The sequence below is a fragment of the Mytilus trossulus genome, chromosome 1 (genome assembly GCF_036588685.1).
Source record: "Mytilus trossulus isolate FHL-02 chromosome 1, PNRI_Mtr1.1.1.hap1, whole genome shotgun sequence".
Classification (NCBI taxonomy): Eukaryota; Metazoa; Mollusca; class Bivalvia; order Mytilida; family Mytilidae; genus Mytilus; species Mytilus trossulus.
Genome location: NC_086373.1, coordinates 50,905,682 through 50,927,671, shown reverse-complemented (window position 1 = coordinate 50,927,671; position 21,990 = coordinate 50,905,682). Strand labels below are relative to the sequence as shown.

The window sequence follows — 21,990 nt, the reverse complement described above, 5'->3', positions numbered from 1 at the left end:
GAAATCGCAAAATCGAGAAATCGGGAAATAGGGAAATCGAGAAAGCGAAATGTAGAAATATAGAAATTGAGAAATCAGGATATCGGGAAATCGAAAAAGCTAAAACGCGAAATCAAGAAATCGAAAAAGCAAAGGCGCGAAAACTCGAAAGAGAAGACGGGAAATGAAATAGATTTCTTGATTTCCAGATTTCTTTATCTCTTGATTTCGCTTTCTCGATTTCCCGATTTCTCGATCTCGCGTGAAATTGAAAGGAGAAATCACGAAAATTCGAAATGCTCGCATCCGACCACCATACTTATCGGAGTCCTCAAATATCCGTATATCTTACCTAACGATCATACAATTTCTAAACTTATTGTATTAGATGCCCATGAAAGAATTTGTCATTCCGGAGTAAATGCCAAAATCTATCATTTGAGACAAAGTTATTGGATACCTGCAATCAGTCAGTTTGTTCGAAAAACACTCAGGAAATGTGTAACTTGTAGAAAGGATGTTGGACAACCATATGCAGCACCGGATCCGCCGTCATTGCCCAAAATTCGTTTACAAGAAGCTGACCCGTTTACAGCTACAGTGATAGATTTCACAGGCGCTTTACAGATAAAAAAAAAGTCATAAATAAAGTCTACATAACTATGTTTATTCACTTGAGCCTCTACTAGAGTGATACACCTTGAAGTCGTTACAAATTTGTCAGAAGAAAAATTTTTACAGGCTTTTCGACGCTTTTCAAGCAGAAAATCTTTAACAAAAGTAGTTATGGCAGACAATGATTCTCCTTTTGTATCCCCATCAGAAGACATCAAACAACTTTGTATTTCAAAAAGGTTGATAAGTCGTTTAACTTTGGAGGAGTCTTCATAAATTTTTCATACTAAGATATTGCCATCAACAGTGACTCCAGCAATTAGTGTTTTGATCAACTCCAGATTTGAGATGGTAACTTTTTCGATGACTATATAGACCAAATTTACTCAAGAAGATCGTTCAAGAATAATAATACAATTCTTAACAAGACAGCCTAAAGAGTGTGAATGAGAGAAAATTAAAAGAACCATCAAAAGAGCCATTGCTCATATACAAATTGATCATCTTTTGATAAATTGACACACATAAGGAAATGGACGGGCACAAACACTATCACCCCAAGCATATCCGTAATTCATCCAGTATAAAAGACATCTCTGTATGTTCGGGTCGTCACCAAGAGAACCAATCTCCATATAACATAATGGTTATTGTTTGGTAAATTCACACACATAATGTAATGGTTTGGTACAAGTACCATCACCCCAAGCGTATCCATAATTCTTCCAGTATGAGAGACATCTTTGTATGTTCGGGTAGTCTTTTAAGCCGAAGTCACTGTATGTCATCAATTGATCTTGATTACTGATCCACTCAAAATTTCCATTCATTTTGAAATTGTAGCCTCCAATCCAGTAGCCTTGAACTGAAAACAAGAGCCGATTAAGTTATTTTAGTAATGGTACCGACAATAAAATTTTGGGTGTGGATGTGTTTTTTTTCTTGGGACAAACAATTGTATTCGACCTAATTGAAAATTAATGCCTTTTTATGAAATATTTTATAAAAAGAAATAAAGCAACGAATAATTTATCAAAAAACAACTACATTCTGACGAAAGCCCATTTCAACTGATTTTTTAAGTGTGTATAGCTGTCCTTACTTTCATACGTTTGCACGGATAATTCTTATATTATTGGAAGAAAAGAATTGAAATTGAATTATGAATATTATAATATTTCTGCAGTTAGGTATGTTCCCTATGTCTCTCGGAATTTATCCATTTGATTTGTTTTTTGCATTGCTCTTCAAATCCCAGGAAATTGGTACGAACCCTAGGATTACCCAAAATGTAACTCTCAAACGGCGGTAGTATTCAGCAGGTTTGATAATTTACTTGACTAGCAACGGATGTAGCATAGTAATATATCTGGTGCTTTAGTAATAAATATGCATCCACAAAAGATGAATTTTCGAAAACCTGACACAATATGGCTTCCGTTTCTGTATAGCATATATACATCATAACAATAAATAATTTGCCATTTTTCTTGTAAAGTTCATTAAACAGGTAAGTTTTGTTTTATATCTATTATATATGAACGAAAATTTTAGTAAAATACCTAATTTAGGTTGGCAATCAAACGTTGTACGTAAAAGGTTCATCATTTACTAAATATACCCCTTGATAAAGCTGTAATTTGTATATAACCTATCTATAAAATAAAAAGTATTGTCTTAGCCTAATGTGATATGATATTCGTTACCACTTGTTTCCAGTTAATATCGCATGCCTTCCTGTAATGTTATTGCATGGCATTTCGACGTCAATCGGCAAATTTCGGGAAATACACGTGCACCTCAATGGTACGTGCTTAGTGAAATATTTAGAATTCAGAATGTATATTTAAAAAAAAATGCAAAACAAATGATACCATAAATGGATTCTTTTTTGGAAGTTTTGAAAACAGTTATTGTCTGTATGTCTTCTGCTGAAGCATATGATTATAAGAACATATCGGTCATGGGCTGATAGAGATTTCCAATAAAATGACATACGAACCTAACTCGACGTACGAACGTAACGGGACCGGTTATTGCTAACCAATTAATTTTGTTAAATACGTTACTCAAGTTTTAACTAAAGTATTCCTAAACTATGAAACCCATTCATAATAAATTTTATCAATATCAAATATATCTAAGATGCTGAAAAACGAAAGAAATCATGATTTCTATATATCACGTGATTATTGATATTCCCGCCTAAACTTCACTGTTATAAGACCACGTATATATACGTATCTTTACCTATCAAACGATTCATTGGAGTTGTCTTTCATAGTTTTGACAATGACTTTGATTTTCAGATAAAATTGCAAAATTTAATGAACCTATTATTTGTCATTTTAATTGTATTGATTTTGTTTGTCTTTATCAGATAGATTCTTCTTTTTGATTTTTTATGTGTTATAATATTTAATTTCCGTGGGTATTAATTTATATAGATTTTGTCGTAATTTCAAAAAAAAAATGAGCGCAAAATGTTAATCAGAACGTGCCTCAGTTAAAGTTGAAAACTGAGATTGCATCATACTTTATTAAGTATCATTTCAAATGTTCTCTCCATCTGCACTTAATCTCCTCAATTTACAATCTTCTAAAAACAAATTCAACAGGGAAACGTACGTCAACGGGAAGACAAGTGAATATTTAAAAAAAAAACAAGTCCAGGTCATGTACTTCTTTAAATTTTAGTAGTTGACATATAATTTTCTTTCAAAAGAAAGTCGACGAACATTATAAAAGGAAAAATGTAGTTGATAATAATGAGTGTAAATAAATGTGTACACCAATTCGTTAGATTGTAATTTAGAAGGTGTACTTGATTATCGATTGATGACTAATAACCTGCATTGACCACTGTGGATAGTAAACTATCAACTTATTATAGTAATTTGATAAAAATATCCTGTCCCCAGTATTTCTAATTAAAAGTAGATGAGAATTTCAATTTACATAGCTGTTACATTTTTTAGACAACTTTAATGTCACTTCAGTCTTTACGGGAATTTTCTTTTACTCGTATTTATTCAATTAGAAGTAGATTCTAAAGCTATCGCATATATTGATTGAGTTAGGGAAAATTTTCAGTTTCAACTTTTGTCTCGCTTTGGAGGTATATATATATATAAAAAAAAATGACAACTATGCGACAGATCCAATGACAGGATCACCAGTGAAGGTGTTACACGACTGAAAAAAAACCCATTTTATATTCATAATTATATACTTGTATATGGGATTGACTGGTCGCAAGCTAGCCCCGAATACAAATTCAATTATTCTGTTGGACCCCCTGATCGAATGACTTTAAGACTGCATTTTTCGGCTTCTCCACGAAGCATGATGCATTTACGAGCAAGAGCAGGTATTGGTTTACTAGTAGAAAGACAAGTGTTTCTTTATAGTGGTTACGCTCATTTGTTAGCTAGCATATGAAAATGCTACTCTTAACTGTCGGGCATGTTTAAAAAGGTATATGTATTTATCATTATAATTACTTTTCATCATCCTCAATATATATGTAATATTTGTCGCTGGATATAAGACATACATCAGTATCATCATCATCATAAATGCTATAGCTTGAGGCATAATCTTCGTCGTAAGTACATGTATTATATATAAAAGCTTGAGTCTTCTCGTCGTAAGTATACCGTGAGGTTTAATTCTTGTTTTATGTTTCAGCCGGTTTATGTCGAGAACTTATTTTACGCATGCATATCTATGATAAATAGTTTTTATAAATATCCAAGTAATAGCCAATCATAGAATAAAATTGAGAATGGAAATGGGGAATGTGTCAAAGAGACAACAACTCGACCAAATAAAAAACCAACAGCAGAAGGTCACCAACAGGTCTTCAATGTAGCGAGAAATTCCCGCACCCGGAGGCGTCCTTCAGCTGGCCCCTAAGAAGTATGTTTATCAAATCATCATGATCACAATTAAAACAGATAGATAGGGATTGACTCGTGAGACTGAAACGAAGCATAAAAACCGCTAGCCATTTCTAGTATTTCCAAATACAGTAAGCTCTATGTACCGAAATGATAGTATCCACAGCTGCTGAACACTCTCTTTAAAACAACTACAACTAATAAATAAAGAATAATTATCCCGTTTATAATATTGATTTCGTACTGTTACACCATTGTCCTAGTGCGGATGTGACTGTTCCAAGTCAGAAAATTTTAATTCAGTGCTTATCGTTTGTTATTGTGTTTTCGTTGATTTTTTTTTAAGATTAATTTGCCTGTTAGTTTTTGTTGTTTTACGTTTGTCATTTTGGAGCCTCTTATAGCTGACTATGCTGTATGGGCTTTGCTCATTGTTGAAACACCTTCGTTGGACTATAGTTGTTAAAATTTCTGTGTAATTTGTTCTCTTGTGAAGAGTTGTCTCATTGAAAATCATACTGCACCTTGATTTTTGTATATATCCCAAATTAAGAATAAAATATTCATAGACACTCTAGAAAAGCGAGACCTTTTTTCATGTCAAAATTACAGAGTATCTGTAGGACCATTAGTGGTCATAATTGTATAGCAGATTTTAAGTAGTAGTGCCCAGGTGTCCATTAGATTACACGTCAGTATCACATTTCTGTATTCAGTGAGCGGTATGGGCTTTGTTCATTGTTGAAGGCCGTACGGTGACCTATAGTTGTTAATGTTTGTGTCATTTTGGTCTTTTGTGGGTAGTTGTCTCATTGGCAGTCATACCGCATCTTCTTTTTTATATATACTAAATCACGGGAAAAAAGACTAATTCAGTTCGTAGTTTTAAACTTTTAAATCACATACGAGATGCCTAATGTTCAGACATTGTTGTTTTTTAAAGTATTTATCAAAGTCAAACGAAAATCATTTAAGTTTTTTTTTCCGTGCAATACAGTTTGTGATTATGACCGGATCCAAGATATCTGAAAGAGGGTGACTGACGAGCGAAGCGATGCAAAAAACAATTTGGACAATTATACGCTAAAATGATATTGTGGAAAACATGAGATTTTAAAACTTATTTATCGATCGAAAAGGGAAGTACGCTTTCTACCCCTGTATCCTCGGATGTTTATGTATACTTAAACAAAAGCCAAGCCCCATTATTTGGTATAGGTAAAGACGCGAGAAAGTACTTTTGAAAAATATATCATTGATATGAATTTATGTCCACATCAAATTATCTTCAATTAAATTACAGAAAAATATTATTTTGTTTTCAGTCGAGTACACCTTTTATATTTGGGTGTGTTGGAATTTACTTTAAACGTTAAATCTTTTTAAAACAATAAAGAGGCAACCTTCTCGCTTCGGAATTCGTCATTTTAATATTAGTATGCTAAATGTCGTCTTGGTAGTTTTTAAAATTCACAATGTGAGAAGAACTAAAATATGGGTCAAGTGAAATGACAAGAAATGATGGGTGTGTTTGATTACAAGTTGCTAATTTACTTGTTCCATTATAGTATTTATGTCAATAAAATCATTCAAAGTTAATGACAAAATGTTTAAAGAGTTAAAAAAATAGTTGGGGTTGAATTTTACTGAAGGCATATTCCAGCAACAATGCTTGTTCATAGAGCAAAACATGCATGCAGTGTATGCTCCCCTCCGTCATGCTTCAATGCAGTAGGACGACATACGTTGAGTAAGGTCGGTTATGTCGAGTAAAGTCATTTTATTGGAAATCTCTGATAAGGGGTTTGATGGGAAAATGCCATGTTATAATCTATATATTGTATGTGATCCGATGGATAAATCTGTTGTAGAGTTGTCACTAACTCAGACGTACTTATAAATATAATTATTTTCTGTGACTGTATCTTACATTAATTTGTAGGATCCTTTACTATAGATAATTTAGCTGATCTGTAAAAATAGCCTACCGTTATTCGTGGATTATATTACAGAAAAACAGGACCTTTATCATATACTTAGACTAAATTACATATGATTTTTACCGTATGATAATAGCATTAAATTAAAGTATTTTCCATATTTTTCGAATTGGTGCTTAGCGGGCTGATATGAAAAGTTTATCACATGCTTCGATTGTTATCACATGCCTTTCCGTAACGTTATCACATGGCATTCCGGTGATACTCGGCAAATTCCGGAAAATACACCTCAATGCTACGTTTTCAGTGAAAAACATTACAAAGTAGTGCACAAAACAATTATTTGAATACTGGAAAGCATATTGTGTAAAATAATTAAATTAAATTAAAAAAAATAATTAAATAAATGCATTTTTCAAGTTTTTCTGAAACATAATTTAGAAAGTTACTTTAAAAAAGTTGACGTTTCCAAACAATGTTCATTATGTATATTGTTGAATTATATTTTTTTTGTCGATTCGTCCATATAAAAATGTGGGTTTTTTTCTCTCTCTGTTAAGGCATATGATAGAAAGATTTCATATTGAATGTATCAAATTTTAGGTCCGACGTCCGTGAACTTTTTACTCTTTCAACTTCTTTTCGGGAACCACGTAAAAGGATCAATATATGAATCTGTTATTTTTCTCTACTGTTGAAGCATATGATGAAAAGATCATAACATGTCATTTTTCATATCGCATGTATTATCAGCCCTCGGTCAATATCAGCCCTAGAGCCATGCGGCTATTGGGCTGATATTGAACCTAGGGCTGATAATACATGCGATATAAAAAATGCCTTGTAATAATCTGATATTATCGTACAGTTTAATTAAACGTAAAAATGTAATTGTGAGTGTCAAATCTGTCTTATATGTAACAAATGATATTTTGACGGACTCCGTAATTGATTTGTCCTTCGCCATTCACGAAGAAATAATTGGACTGGCAGAGCAAAGCAGTTTATAACAGACTATTCGGAATAAAATTGAACGAGTTATTTTGTCTTTGAATTGCTCTTATATTTTGTATATTTCTTAAAAAGTAAACAAACAAACATTAAAAAAAGACAAACTTAAGAAACAATTAACGTAAACTGAAAGGGAAATAAACAAAACAAACATACAATCGAATTAAAAAACATCAAATTCAGTCTTTAAATGCCGTCGTTTTTCAACGTTTCATTTTTCCATGTAGAAAATGTCGTAATTCGACGTTACGTTTGGTGACACCAGTATCGTGCGTAACGTCACTATCATGTACTGAAGTACGACGCTAGAGTAAAACTGACGAGGAAAGGTAACAAAGCTTTATTATTGTAGAGCCCAGGTGGTCGTGTGATCTAGCGGGACGGCTGCAGTGCAGGCGATTTGGTGCCACGATATCACAGTAGCATGGGTTCGAATCCCGGCGAGGGAAGAGCAAAAAATTTGCGAACAGATCTAACATTGTTGTGTTGATGTTTAGACGAGTTGTATATATATATATATATCAGTTCAATAGAAATCTGTAATAAAGCACAACGTTTCCATAAGTTTATTAGTACATAAACATTTCCTGTCCGTGCAACAAGACAAATCTGCGCTCTTAACTTAATTTCATATATTTTATATCTTTTTACATTTCAAAAGAAAAAAGAAAAATATTTCATCTGGTACCAAAAGTACTCAAATATTTTACTTAAATGTAAAGTAACGTCTATGCGTAGGAACCATTTTGTTCAAAATAGGTACTTCTTTTCTGTATAGATATAGGAAGATTTGGTGTGAGTGCCAATGAGACAACTCTCCATCCAAATAACAATTTAAAAAGGCAAATCAATTTAGGTCAATGTACGGCCTTCAATACGGAGCCATGGCTCACACCGAACAACAAGCTATAAAGGGCTCCACAATTACTAGTGTTAAACCATTCAACGGGAAAACTAACGTATGTTTTTTTAACGGGACCGAATTAGTGGTTCTATCACTTTAATTTGAGGCCGTATGTTTACCCCGGTATTCTTGCATCTGCGTCATTTGTCTAAGGAAGGAAAGTGGTCTCATTAGTAATAATACCACATCTTCTTATTTTCATATCGTACACAGGTATGTTGACCATACTTACCTCCTGTAGCCCTCGTCCGAAGTTCAGTTTTAATGAAATTGTTTTCCTGTGGCGTTTCAGCTTCAAGCAGTTTACCTCCTAAGCATTCACAGCTTGTCTGTTGGCGGGAAAATATATAAGGATAAAAGACAGATTATATCAATATGGTTTAATTTTAGTGTGGTTTGAAATTTTTATATTCTTTTGTATAATGTTCATATGATATTTTGGAAACTGTCATCATAAAAGAACCAGAAATGGTACGCTATTTGGTTATATAAAAATTTAAAATGTTTTTTCTTGGCCTTTGATCTCGATTTAACAGATATTGCAGTTATATTTATTTGCGCCGCGGCAAAACAGCAAAACTTAGTACACATAATTAGTTTTCCAATGATATATAATACAACCGTGTGTTTGATGGTGCATTAAAGTTCTTAAAATTAAGAGGCTTTTGTAAAAAGTCACTCGCTTATAATTTACACCGCTGTCCAAGGATAAAGGGAGGGAGTCCTCGCAGATATTGTTTAACACTACCGTATTCTTTATGGGCCTGTTCTTGTTCAGGAGCCTGTAGTTCAGTTGTTGTCGTTTGTAGCTATATCAGGCTGTCAGTTTTCACATTCTAATTGTTATACGTTTGTCATGTCTGGACCTTTTATAGTTTACTATGCAATATTATACTGTATGGGCTTTTCTCGTCGTTGAGGACCATACGGTGACCTTGATTTGTTAGCTTCTACATCATGTTGGTCTCTAGTGAAGAATTGTTTCCCCATTTATCATCACGTACCGGTTGTAAATGTATATGATATGATTAGTAAATACAAAGAGTAATGACATTAAGTTTTGTCGCGTTCTAAGTGAACCACACAACAAATATTACCAAACTATGTTCAGGAATACTGTAAAAGAAGATTGTCATATTACAAGACAAATACCAACATCATATAAAACGCATCACTGGCTGTATTTACAATTACCTAATAAAGAATTCAAACGAACTACAAATTTATCTTTGTTTCTTCAGATAGGTAGATGGCCGCAAAGTTTGAAAACCATTGATGATGCCTTATATTGAATCCTTCTTGTATAACAATGCAAAAAGAGGTAATGTTTTTAATACTAACTAGCATAGGCTCCCATCGCCGATCAAACTAGTTCAACTTCTAAGCATTGAAAATTTCAAAGATTTCCACTCCATACATACTACTGGGCTTACCTTGGCGTCATCCCATGGTTTATAATCCTCGATAATTTTGTAATACGACGATCCGTAGCTCATACAACCAGGACATGGCGAATCCGTAATGTCTAAATGAAAAAAAAAGAAGAAAATAAAAGAACAAAAAAGAACAAACTAGAGGCTCTAAAGAGCCGGTGTCGCTCACCTTGGTCTATGTGCATATTAAACAAAGGATACAGATGGATTCATGACGAAAACTGTGTTTTGGTGTTGGTGATGTGTTTGTAGATTTTTCTTTATTGAACATTCTTGCTGCTTACAATTATCTCTATCTATTATTAACTTGGCCTAGAAGTTCACTACTAACCGTGTATTGAAATAAGTCCCGCCTCCCTCCCTACTTCTGTTTAATATTGTTATATCAAGGTTGTTTATTATAGATATTTATCGTTTTAAATGCAGGATATTTTTTGTTAGTGCAGATCAATTGATGAAGGTTCTTAAAATTGAACACATGAACACTTTAATACAGAAATAAGGAGATGTGTTATGATAGCAAATAAGACAATTTTAGTCTTAATTCAACAAATAAAGATAGTCGGTAAGATAAATTCGTTACATAGTGTGCTAGTGACCTAATATGTTGCTCTCATCCCATATGGAATTTACTGACCCTGTATATATCATATTAGGTCACTAACACACTATGTAACTAATAGTATTGATCTCTATACTGATTTTAATGCTTGAAATTTATTTTATTGGCAATAATTCAACTTTCCAAAAGATTTTAAACGACAGGTATTTTTTATTTTTTATTTAGTATGTAGAAAAAGATAGGCTTTAAATCATATTTCATCTTTTTATACGTTGAGCATAATGTCAAAATATCACACCATTAACTTAAAGTTCCACCGTGCAAAAGGCGTACAAACTAATTTATGACTTGTTTCAGGCGCATAAAACATTCGACAGAGATTTACTAGTCTAATTTTGTCAGAGAAAAATTAAGTATAAAATTATTTCATTTGTGTTTGGCATATCTTCTGTAGCTATAAAGTCAATACAGTATAAAACAGCCAAATCGAAAATGTATACGTTATGATAATCATGATGGGTTTTTAATTTTACTTTGAGACTACCCCTCCATTTAACCTGTAAACTGTAAGTGTTATTAGTCGGTGTCGAGAGAATCAGATGTTGAAAAGGTCTAATACGAAGAATGTTGAAACAAGGATTGCGTAAGACATCACCCTTTTAGATATCATACTCATACAAAAGTCTAAAAAACTTGAACCACATATTTTTCGGAATTGATCATTCAGAAGCTCAACAATTCCTTCAAAGTCTGAGAACGTAATTAAAACGTTACGTTGATTATTTTTATATAGAGTTATCTCCCTGTAGTGTAGTGTACCACCTTGAAGTTTCTGTAACCAAGTTCAGAAAAATAAATTGATTTAATAACAAATAGATTCTATTGGTGGGAAAAAAACAAATGAAAAAAACCTTATGGTTTTGGGGTTTTTGGTTGGAGCATGTGTAAGTAAGTGCATGGCCGGGATAATATCAGCTTGTCGGTCCATTTTTGTTATCAGGAGGGGGGCTGTGAATAAAATAAACCCTTTCTTTGCCCTCTTCCTTTCAACAAAAAGTAAAACTGGCCTACGGCTACGAATTATTTTAAAACATATGTGATCTTATTATTGACAGATAGATTCAGTTTTGAGAAAGTGCATCATAAATTTTGTAAAACTGTTCTTGAAATTAAAAAAAACCCTCATGTAATATAGCTGCAAAGTCTGAGTTAGGACGATTTCCACTTGACTCTTTTATTAAAACTCAAGTTTTATTATATTTTTGTAGAATAAACTGCCATGAAATAAACCCTCTTGTTATATAAGCTTTTGAACAATATGTTGATTTTGATAAACCTTTTAAACTTATAAAAAATTCACTCAAAAAAACTTTTAAACGTATAGTGAAGGAAGAGTATAACAACATCACTCTTCAAAAACTTTCAAATATTGATAACAGTTCAAAACTTTATCTTTATAGTAAACTTAAAAATGAAATTAAATTTGAGGACTACCTGCACAATCTAAACAATTTTAATAGTCGTCAGCTTTTAACAAAATTACGTGTAAGTGATCATAATTTGGAAATTGAATTAGGACGTTATAAAAAAAATCAAAGAGAACACAGACTGTGCAAAGTTTGTAAAATTTTAGATGATGAGGAACACTTTTTCCTTCATTGCCAAATTAACAGTAATGTAAGACATTCCCTTATAAATGCAATTAAAACCCATTATCCTAATTTTAACAAGCTTGACTCAAACTCTAAACTTAAAACTATTCTAGATCCCAATAAAGATATTTTGTCTAGTGTTGTAGACTATATAAAGCAATCTATGGAATTGCGAAAATAAGGTCCACATTGGTCAATTATTATATATATATATATGTTATTAATATCAACTTCACTTTTTAAAAACATTTATCATATATAGTTATGTTTCTTGTCACTTGTGTTTACAATGTACTATGTTTGCATTTAAACCCGTAAGGGTTTCATGTTTTTTGTAATAAAGTTATTATAATATTACCTCTTTTCAAACCTTCCCATCCGTCAACAACCTCGGTATCAACACAACAGTGCTCAGATGTATCCAGTCGACAAATGGAAGTTTCGTCATTATAACATGCTGCACAGCATTTCTCATCTAACGTGCACATCATTGCACACATCCCTTTCGTTTCAACAAACTTATCTGTAGTGTATGAACTATTATAAACGATCCGTTCGCCGCTTTCAATAGCAAATTTTGTTCCTTTTATTTTATTTCCATCCGCCCATACCAACACGAACAAGCTGGTTATCATAAGAGAAAAATGAAGGTTCATTCTAGAAATCAATTATAGTGAGCTAGCTATATAAGTCAAGCACAATTGAAAATATGTGCAACGTGTATGCAGATAAATATTGAAACATGACATGTACCTCTGAATATATTGAATGATTCGATCGCTCTTCTCTTTATATATGATCCTGAGGGTCCGGATAGGGGTCGTCAGCTTCTAATTTATTCTTTAATATTCATGCTATTTTTCTATTTTTTACATCTTTTGTTGATCATTCTCTGTTATTTGTCAGTTTTAAGTACCCCGTTATTCTCTATTTTTCACTTGGGTTTTGTTCTATTTTTCTTTCCACTTTATATTTGTTGGCTTTTATTCTGTACTTTGTGCCCAATATACCCTTATCTGTAAACTCCATCCAGACCCCCCATAGACCGGTATGCTTTCTATGTATTCATTATTTGTTCCATGTAAACCATGTGCCTCTAGATCTATATAAAATTCACAAATAATTCAAAGTTTCGTTACACCAGGGATTCCGAAATGTTTTAATGATAGGAAGTGTTGGCGATGCAAGTATCTACTAATTAACTTGACAAAAGTTGGATTTTGTTTGCAATGCATGATAGCGAGATGTTCATATCATTATAGATTTATAGTAATAGTATATGGGCCATAAATCATATAGTGCAACGCATTCCAAGTAAATGACATTTTAAAATTATTTTTTGCAACTGCGAGGGATTCCATTTATGTACACACTTAACTTTTGTAAATCATTTCCCTTTTGAGACTAGCGAACGATCTCAAATGATCATAAAAGTCTTTTATCATAATTAACTTATAAAAAAAAATGTTTTAAATTGTATAAAATCCGTCGAGGAGGTAGCCTGTAAAAAAGTGTTGCCCTGGTTATGTTGGTTTAAGAAAAAAGTGGAATGTGTCAGTTGGACCGTATGATGCCCCTGCTTGCATATAACATTATAAAGGGCCATAACTCAAGAACTGTAAAAGTGATGATGCATGCCTTAATTTTGTACCTGATCTGTTTTTGTGGTAGCAAAACATTTTTTTATAAGTTTTATAATATTTAGTTGAATTATACTTCAGTTAGAGAACAGAAACGAAAAATTCAGCAATATTCCCATTTTTAAAGGGGCATTATTCTAGAATAGTAAATGCCACCAAAATTCAAACTTGATTTGTTTTTTTGTGGAAACTAGCATTATGCATAAGTTTCGTAAAATTTGGTTGAGAAAAACTAACTAAAAAAAGGGAAAAAAAAATCTTTCGGCAATTTTCCATTTTATGATTTGTAAAGAGACATTACTCTAGAACTGTAAAAGTGACACCACCAAAATTTAGTCTTGATCTGTATTTGGTAATAAGCAGTGTGTCAAAGTTTCACAACGTTTAGATGAGGCAGACTCAAGTATGAGAACGGGAACAAAAAGATGTATATAACATTCGGTTGATTTTATGAATTGGAATGAAATTGTTTTCTTCTGAATTGTCTGCCCATAGATGGCGTGTAGGTTAAGTATTTTGTGTGATGATAAATCTAGTCTCAATTATCCATATGCATATGTAGAGTCTGGATTCAATCGGTTCGAATGATTGTAATGTGAGGGTGTGTCCAAATATGCAAACACAAGAGTTAGATTTTTTCGGAATGTTTCTAGACTTATCGTTCCTTTGCGGTAAAACTAGATAAAAACAAACGGAGGAAGTAGCAATCACCATACCTGAAATTTGTAAAGCTACGTAATTAGGTCTTTCCACCTTTCCGTGGAAAGACCTATTGAATTTGTTCTGATTATTATTATTATTATTTTTTTATTTTTTTTTCTTGCGTATTATTGATGTTTCAAAAGATGTCGCTTAGATATTTGGAATATGGTATCATATAGTTTATACGCTTTAAAAATTTACAACTGTGTAACAAAATACTTTACGTTGTAAGAGTTATCTCCCCAAACACTATTTTTCTTGTGGCCACTACTCCTTCGCAACCATTAAAGATTACGACAAATTTATTTTACCAAATTGCTCGTTACATCTTCAGGATTAGGATATTCATTTGGACCGAAGCTTTACGGAGATTCCATATGAGAGTTATTCCCCCTTTTCCCTTAAATTAAGTGATATGCATTTCTAAATGGTAAACCATAAGTGATAAAGACATAGGGTCTTTAGATTTGGGGTCCTTGGTCGAAAATAATAAAAATGAGGTCAAGGTCAAAGGTCAACGTCATATTCTAAATTTTGATTTTGGCTTATTTTCATTTATTTTCAAATACCTTATGACATATGGACAAATAATTTTTCATAAATTGTTAGTTGCGACATGTCCTTACTTGTATATTTTGATTGAAAGGGTGCGCAGACAATAAATAGGAGTTTTTGCCCATCTTACATTTAGAATTACGCGTAAAGTGATATTACTAATAAACCAAACATATTAAAGACCTTGGGTCTTTTGATTTAAGGTCCTTGGTTTGTGAACTTGAAATTGAGGTCAAGGTCATAGGTTAATATGACGTTCTAGATTTTGACCTTTGCTTTAAATTCATATAAATACATCATACAGCCACTAACATTTTAAACTGATTTTTAATATTTCAATATCAAAATAGATCTTTTCTAGTGGAAAGACCTACAATTGTTCTCTGAACAATTGGTTTTTAATTTATATCTGAAGTTACAAGTGCATTTGAAAATATACTTTCAAATACTTCATTATGTAATAGGACTACCTTTAAAGAAATAAAACACTGCATACAACAGAGAGCAGAATAAAAAAGGAAAAAACCACTGAATTTTCCTCTTTTTTCACTCTAATTTCTGACAAGTGCAATCGTAGAGGCCAAAATAGGACCAGAACGTAATAAATTTATTCTATAACCCATGTATTTGAGAAAAAATCAGGAAAAACAAAGACAAATCTGTTATATTAGTATTTATTTGATACATTTCAAAATAAATTTATACTGAACTCTACACTTTACCTGTCCATTTTCATTCAACTCTCCGTAAATTATACATCTTAGAATACATTTATTCTAAATGCATGGTGCTTTCTGTATATAATCATTTATAAAATAAAATTATTATATAGAGCCTTAATATCTATTATCAGTTCGAGAAAATCATAGAATAAATTTATTCTACATTTAATGTCATTTATGATTATAACAATATTTAAAATAAATTTATTTTGAAAGTAAAGTAATCTATACGGTGAGGTTGAGACACAGAATAAATTTATTTTACATTAAATGTCATTTATGATTATAACAATATTTAAAATAAATTTATTTTGAAAGTAAAGTAATCTGTAAGGTGAAGTTGAGACACAGAATAAATTTATTCTATGTTCAATGTGATTTTTGTCTTGTATAATAATATATAAAATAAACTTATTCTGAAAGTACAGTTATCATATTAAGGTGGCGACACAGAATAAATTTATTCTACATTCAATGTGGATTAAAAGTATTATGATATATATAAAATAAATTTATTTTGAAAGTACAGTAATTATGTTAAGGTTGAGACACAGAATAAATTTATTCTGGTTATAAAAATATGTAAAATTTGTTTAGGAAAAAATACACTGATCTGTATGATTACATTAGGCTACATAGAATAATTTTATTTCAAACCAGCAGTGTTTTTGATAATATTTGATATGTTCACATAATAAATTTACCTTGACAATACATTTAGGTCATAAAAAAAGTGTTCCTATATAATTTTCTATCTTTCATGTCTATTTAATGACATATAACATTCATAAAAATGTATTTTATATTATTTGAAGTTGCCATCTGACTGTTTTCCACAATACATATATCTGCTATCAACCATGTCAACAATGCAAAAAGACACTCCCTTCAAATATGAAAAAAATCAATTTCTTCAGCTGATTTTGTTATGTGGGACTGAATAGAAATACTGTGCAGCAATTTTAAAAATATCATCATATAAATGTAAAATATACAGATAAGAAATAGTAAAAGTTTAACAGGTTTTTCTTAAATTGAAAACAAATCTGTTTTTTAAACATGTCTCTTTCTGTAGATGTACGTGCTATGAATTGTCCTTTTTCTTGCTTCTGGATAGGCCTGATCTGAAAGAAGTAACGACAAATTCAAAACAATTTCAAATATTTTTAGTTATCATACCAAAATTTATTATATTTGATGAAGAAACTGTCTGTCTTTCTTTCAATCTTAATTATGATGTCTAATTTGTTTATAGAATATTATTCACTCTCTTTATTGTCATTAATAACAGTCTTGCTCCGTGTTGAAGTACATACTTTGACCTATAATGATTTGCTTTTATAAATTGTGACTTGGATGGAGAGTTGTCTCATTGGCACCCATACCACATCTTCTTATATATATTGCCTTTGGATATATCAAGATAAAGATGGCTATACTATGCACTTGTACATTAATTGTTGAATTTTTATACAATAAAGAGATTAACGTACAGTAACTCATTAAACGTTTACAATTTAAAAGTCAACACTCTATCAAGTTAAAAACTCATTATTACATACCTAATCTTCATCTTCAGAGACACTTAATAAGTCAGGACTGAATAACAATCTAGTCTTTTTTGCTGGTGTTTCATAACATTTTTCTCACTCTACAAGAAATAGAAATATTTGAAGTTTAAAATGCAGGGCGGGAACACTTACTCTGTCTTCAAGCATATTTCTTTTTTTTGGGTCAGGATTGGCATGAATCGTTCCCAAACTCCTGAATATGCATGTTATATTTGCCATTGGACATTCAGCCAGTCATGATCCATCAATCAATCAATCATACAGTCTTAAAACAGATGAATGGTTCATGCCTATAGGAGACAGTGCACTGAAGACACAAATAACAATTAAAAACAGGTTTCATTAAGTCTTAAACAAAACACAGGACTGGTGTTGACAATACTTTTACCTACCCCATTCAACATACCAGAAAACAAGTAAGACATGTTCCAAAAAGAACATCAGCTTCCTCAGGCAAAAATATGAGTAATGTACCCTACACATTCCCCCCTTCAACAAAATATCATTTTTCTTCTCAAAATATTAAAGATGCGCCTTCGGCACTCTGATACAAAAATACATTGAAATGTAGGTACATGTACTTTAGTCAACACTTTACACATTTTATTACCAGAATATGAGTGCAAATGTCTCGCCTTTTTCTTACTTATCATTCAAATCATGTTGAAAGTCTTTAGTATGGAGGATTTACTACAAATTTCACATATACTTAACATTAGCAATGCAAAACTACAATGTATGATAGTTGTCATGTATACTATTAAACGAGAAGACCTCATTTTGTGTGTCGCTTCTCTTCCTTCCACCTCGATGAATTAATCATCATGCCTCGACCAAAAACCTTAACCTGCAGCGGAACAGACGGACAGACGAACAAACAGACGAACGCATAAATTCGCAGACTAGAATACACAATGCCCAAAGATTGGACATAAAATTTATTGTTGAAATTGAAAGTAGTGAGTTGGCAAAAACAGAAAGAAGTGTAGGGATAAGCCGAGGGAGGCAGGACTTTTTCGGGACCTCGGGATTTGGGAATTAACCCTTACGGGATCCGGGAATATATTTTTCGATTTTGGGATATGAATTTCTTTAAATTCTGCATCTCGGGATTTCATAATTTTAAGACAGGGATTTCGGGATCAGGACGCCTCTGACCACCCCTCAAATTAGCCTTAGTTGGTCTTAGTAATTTATACAAGATTCATATCCTACCATTGGCATGTCCTATAAGCATATTTTATTAGACTAATAAGGTCTATATATATAAGCAGTTACATTTATAATATTTCATGTTTGAAGCCCTGCAAAATTTTAATTTAATTTTACCAACAGATGCATTTGAATAATTGTGGTCTGAAATCAGAGACACAAAAAATATTGAATATAACAGAAAGGAAACAAATAACGGATTTTGAGAGAGAGCTTTTGATACCTTTTATGAAATTCTTCATACATAATATCTTTTACAAAAAATCATCCTACAACAGTTCACAAGCTGTATATGCCCGCGATTTCGCGGGTGTGTTCTAGTATTACTAATAGTACATGAGAATCGGATCTTAATACAACATCTTAACATCAAACAATTAGGTTAAGGTCATGTTAACCCCGACAGATAGACATGCCACCCCAGTTGTCTTGGTTGTTTCATTCACTACATAATATTGACCTATTGCTTATAATGCCCAAAAAAATGACCCAACCACACAACTAAACATTGTCCATTGAACCATAAAAATGAGGTCGAAGTCAATTGAGACCTGTCAGACGGACATTTCCAGCTGACAATGATTCCATACATGATACACATTATATAGTGACCCTACTGCTTAAGGCATCTGAGAAATAGACCAAACCACAAACGCTATATACATTGGCCAATGAACCATGAAATTGAGGCCAAGGTCAGACGGAAATTATCGGGTGGATATGTTCACCTTACAATCATTTCAATAATCAATACACCAAATATAGATGACTGACTAGTTATAGTATCTAGATACGGTCTTGCTTAAGTTACTTTATCTTTGATAAATTATCTATGGAATAAGGTCGAGGTCAGGTTAAGCCTACATGTACCTTAGTCCTAGCTAACGAACATGTAAATGTTGCTAGGAACCCATATACCAAACAAAGTTATCATATTACTCCTAATAAGTGAGTTTTTCATTTAACAAAACAAAATGTATCAAGCAGTAAAACCATGAAATTGAGGTTGCCGGGAAAATGACATATGACGGACGGAAATCTCGTAACATAAGGTATGAACAATTTAGATTGTCTAATTTATGAAATATAATGCTTCAAACAAATAGTGTACACCATCGTCGCCTGTGCCGCTGGGTTGCAATACCTACTATGTCTCGCATACAGGCGTCGGAGAAAGATAAAAAAAAAAAAAACATCAATGCTATACTTTTACCATTATCGCCGTGTCATATGTTTTCGTATGTCATATGTTTTCGTATCAACCACATTTCGTCCGTTTCGACTGCATACGCGTACATTGTGGCATGTTTTTCTGTTTCTATATTTAGAACAACAACACCACTACAACTTGACATATTTAAAACATATTTAGCCATCTTTATTTAATGTCAAAAATATGCATCACTAGAATAAATGTGGGGAAAAAATCTGAAGGGTTAAAATAATGTCTAGATATGTTTTTTGCAAGTCAGACACCGGATCTTCAAGACATATGACTGTCATGTGGTTTTTTGGACGTTTTAATCACAAACCATCGAGTAAAAATTCGGAGGGTTCTTATCGAAAATGGTTGTTCAAAATCTAATTATTCAATATTTCATTGACAATTTTTTTTATACATCCTTGATACATGAAGATGAAAACAGTCTTAACTTTTTAAATTTAATCCTAAATTTGGAAAACAGCATTTTATTATTGAAAAACTAACGTATTTTGTACAAACCAGGTGCCAATCTGAAAATAATCAAAATCCAAAAATTTCAGCACGAAACACCAACCTTACACTATTTACTAGTAATATTTAGTACTGAAAAGTATTTAATAACTTTTTTTAAGATTCAAGCAATCACCAGAACTATTTATTTCCGGATTTTGTAGTCATTTCCTCTCCGTGTACTGATCCAATTTATATTTCATACGAAAACATATGACGCCGTTTTTTTTGACATACCAAAATCGCAAAGTAATCGGAAACAGTAAAAATTCGTAGTAAGCATTGACAAAAAAACTAGATACCTAAAATCAATATACAGGAAATGCTTTTTAAATTTGAGTAAACACCTGAATAAAAACTCAACAGTGAAAACAGTAAGCAGTGAAAATTGTTATTAGTACGTAATTGCCACATTACACGATGATATATAATATTTATGAAAAATTCACTGTTGTTAATTAAAGTGTACATTTCCCTCGAGATACAGTATATATTATTAACAATTTAAAATTCCTTGCAATCAGAGTTAATACATCTTTTTTTATTTAAATTAATCGATAATGCCTGCCCATAACAAGTATAAATTTTGTGACCATTCAGGCATTTATTTGAGAAGAAAGATTCGACTGAGGTGTGTCTTTTCAAAGAGGTTCTTTTAAATCGAAAAGGACATCTGTGGTCTATTAAAATAGTGCATAGTTATGAAAATTTGTCAACAGAAGGCATTAAAGGCTCATAATATCTATGTTGATATATATAAAGACATGAAATAGATACTTACAGACTGCTGTTGTCTATCCTGACTGTATGTTCCTGGTGCCGTTTCAACCACGACAAATACAATACACAAATCGAAATTGAATCGTTGCTCCTAATCTTTGAATAACATTTGAAATAGACCTTTCCTCCATGTACTAACTCGAATAATTCAGCGCCCCCTATTCACTACTTTTCTCTAGGAAATGGTTAATGGAGTGATCGAAGTATTCGTAATATAACGACTGGATTATTCGGGTATCAGTCAAATGCACACGCTGTGGATTCATCATGTATTAAATTTCCGTCGTTTGTTTGTCATTATTTATCGTGCGAAATTTTACATTCGAATGTTTATAATTTATTAGGGTTTATATAATCACGATGGCCACAGTATGTGGTCATTAAAATATGATAAGGGTAATTAGCAGTATGATAACAAATCTTGTTTGAAGAAAGAATCGTAAGATTTTATATTACAATTCTCTTTTTCGTTTAGTTCTTAAAATCAAGGAGGTTATATTATCTCATAATAACCTTGTTAAAATTAAAAATCATAAAACGTTAAAACAAAAAAAATCGAAGTTTGGAATATACCAATATTTTTTTTTTGTAAAGGAACATTTTTTCCATAGAAAAACAAAAAAATATGGGGTATCGTTATTTATGTATGTGCCTGTCCCAAGTCAGGAGCCTGTATATCCGTTAGTTTTCTCGTTTGAATTGTTTTACATTGTCTTATCGGGGCCTTTTATAGCTTACTATGCGGTATGGGCTTTGCTCATTGTTGAAGGCGTACGGGGACCTATAGTTGTTAATGTCTGTGTCATTTTGGTCTTTTGTGGATTGTTGTCTCATTGGCAATCATACCACATCTTCTTTTATATATCGATCCGTGACACAAAATGAATAGTATAAGCACATTGAAAAAACACATACAAAGATTAAGTAAGGAACAGCGCTGTAATTTCTGTAAGTCACATTAAACCTTCAACGTGGAACGAAAAGTATCTCACAACCACTGTGCTTAAACGGCCGTGGGTAACTTAAGTTACCCACAGCCCAAGATGGAGCCGCCTGGCTTCGGTTAGGAAGTTTGCTCCTATATAATTACAATGCC

The 21,990-nt window shown here is 32.2% G+C and overlaps 1 protein-coding gene and 1 long non-coding RNA gene across 2 annotated transcripts; both read right to left on the bottom strand.

The window, feature by feature from the left end:
- Positions 1 to 660: 660 nt before the first annotated feature.
- On the bottom strand, positions 661 to 12,739 carry LOC134708491 (perlucin-like protein). Its single transcript, XM_063569069.1, has 4 exons — positions 12,357 to 12,739; positions 9,785 to 9,876; positions 8,584 to 8,680; positions 661 to 1,459 (listed from the first exon to the last, which is right to left on the bottom strand). Exons 1-4 carry the CDS (start codon positions 12,652 to 12,654, stop codon positions 1,242 to 1,244), a joined length of 705 nt encoding a protein of 234 aa, XP_063425139.1. The 5' UTR covers positions 12,655 to 12,739; the 3' UTR covers positions 661 to 1,241.
- Positions 12,740 to 15,612: 2,873 nt separating this feature from the next.
- On the bottom strand, positions 15,613 to 21,200 carry LOC134708488 (uncharacterized). Its single transcript, XR_010105848.1, has 3 exons — positions 20,896 to 21,200; positions 17,180 to 17,268; positions 15,613 to 16,741 (listed from the first exon to the last, which is right to left on the bottom strand). It is a non-coding gene; the product is annotated as an uncharacterized LOC134708488 (long non-coding RNA).
- Positions 21,201 to 21,990: the final 790 nt, after the last annotated feature.

Bases quoted from the DNA above. Each gene is read 5' to 3' on its own strand.
- LOC134708491 (XM_063569069.1), bottom strand. From the start codon at position 12,654: ATGAACCTTCATTTTTCTCTTATGATAACCAGCTTGTTCGTGTTGGTA. The intron at 8,681-9,784 runs GTAAGCCCAGTA...TCCCGCCAACAG, and splicing joins AACCATGGGATGACGCCAAG to ACAAGCTGTGAATGCTTAGG. The intron at 1,460-8,583 runs GTAAGTATGGTC...TCTTGTTTTCAG, and splicing joins TCGGACGAGGGCTACAGGAG to TTCAAGGCTACTGGATTGGA.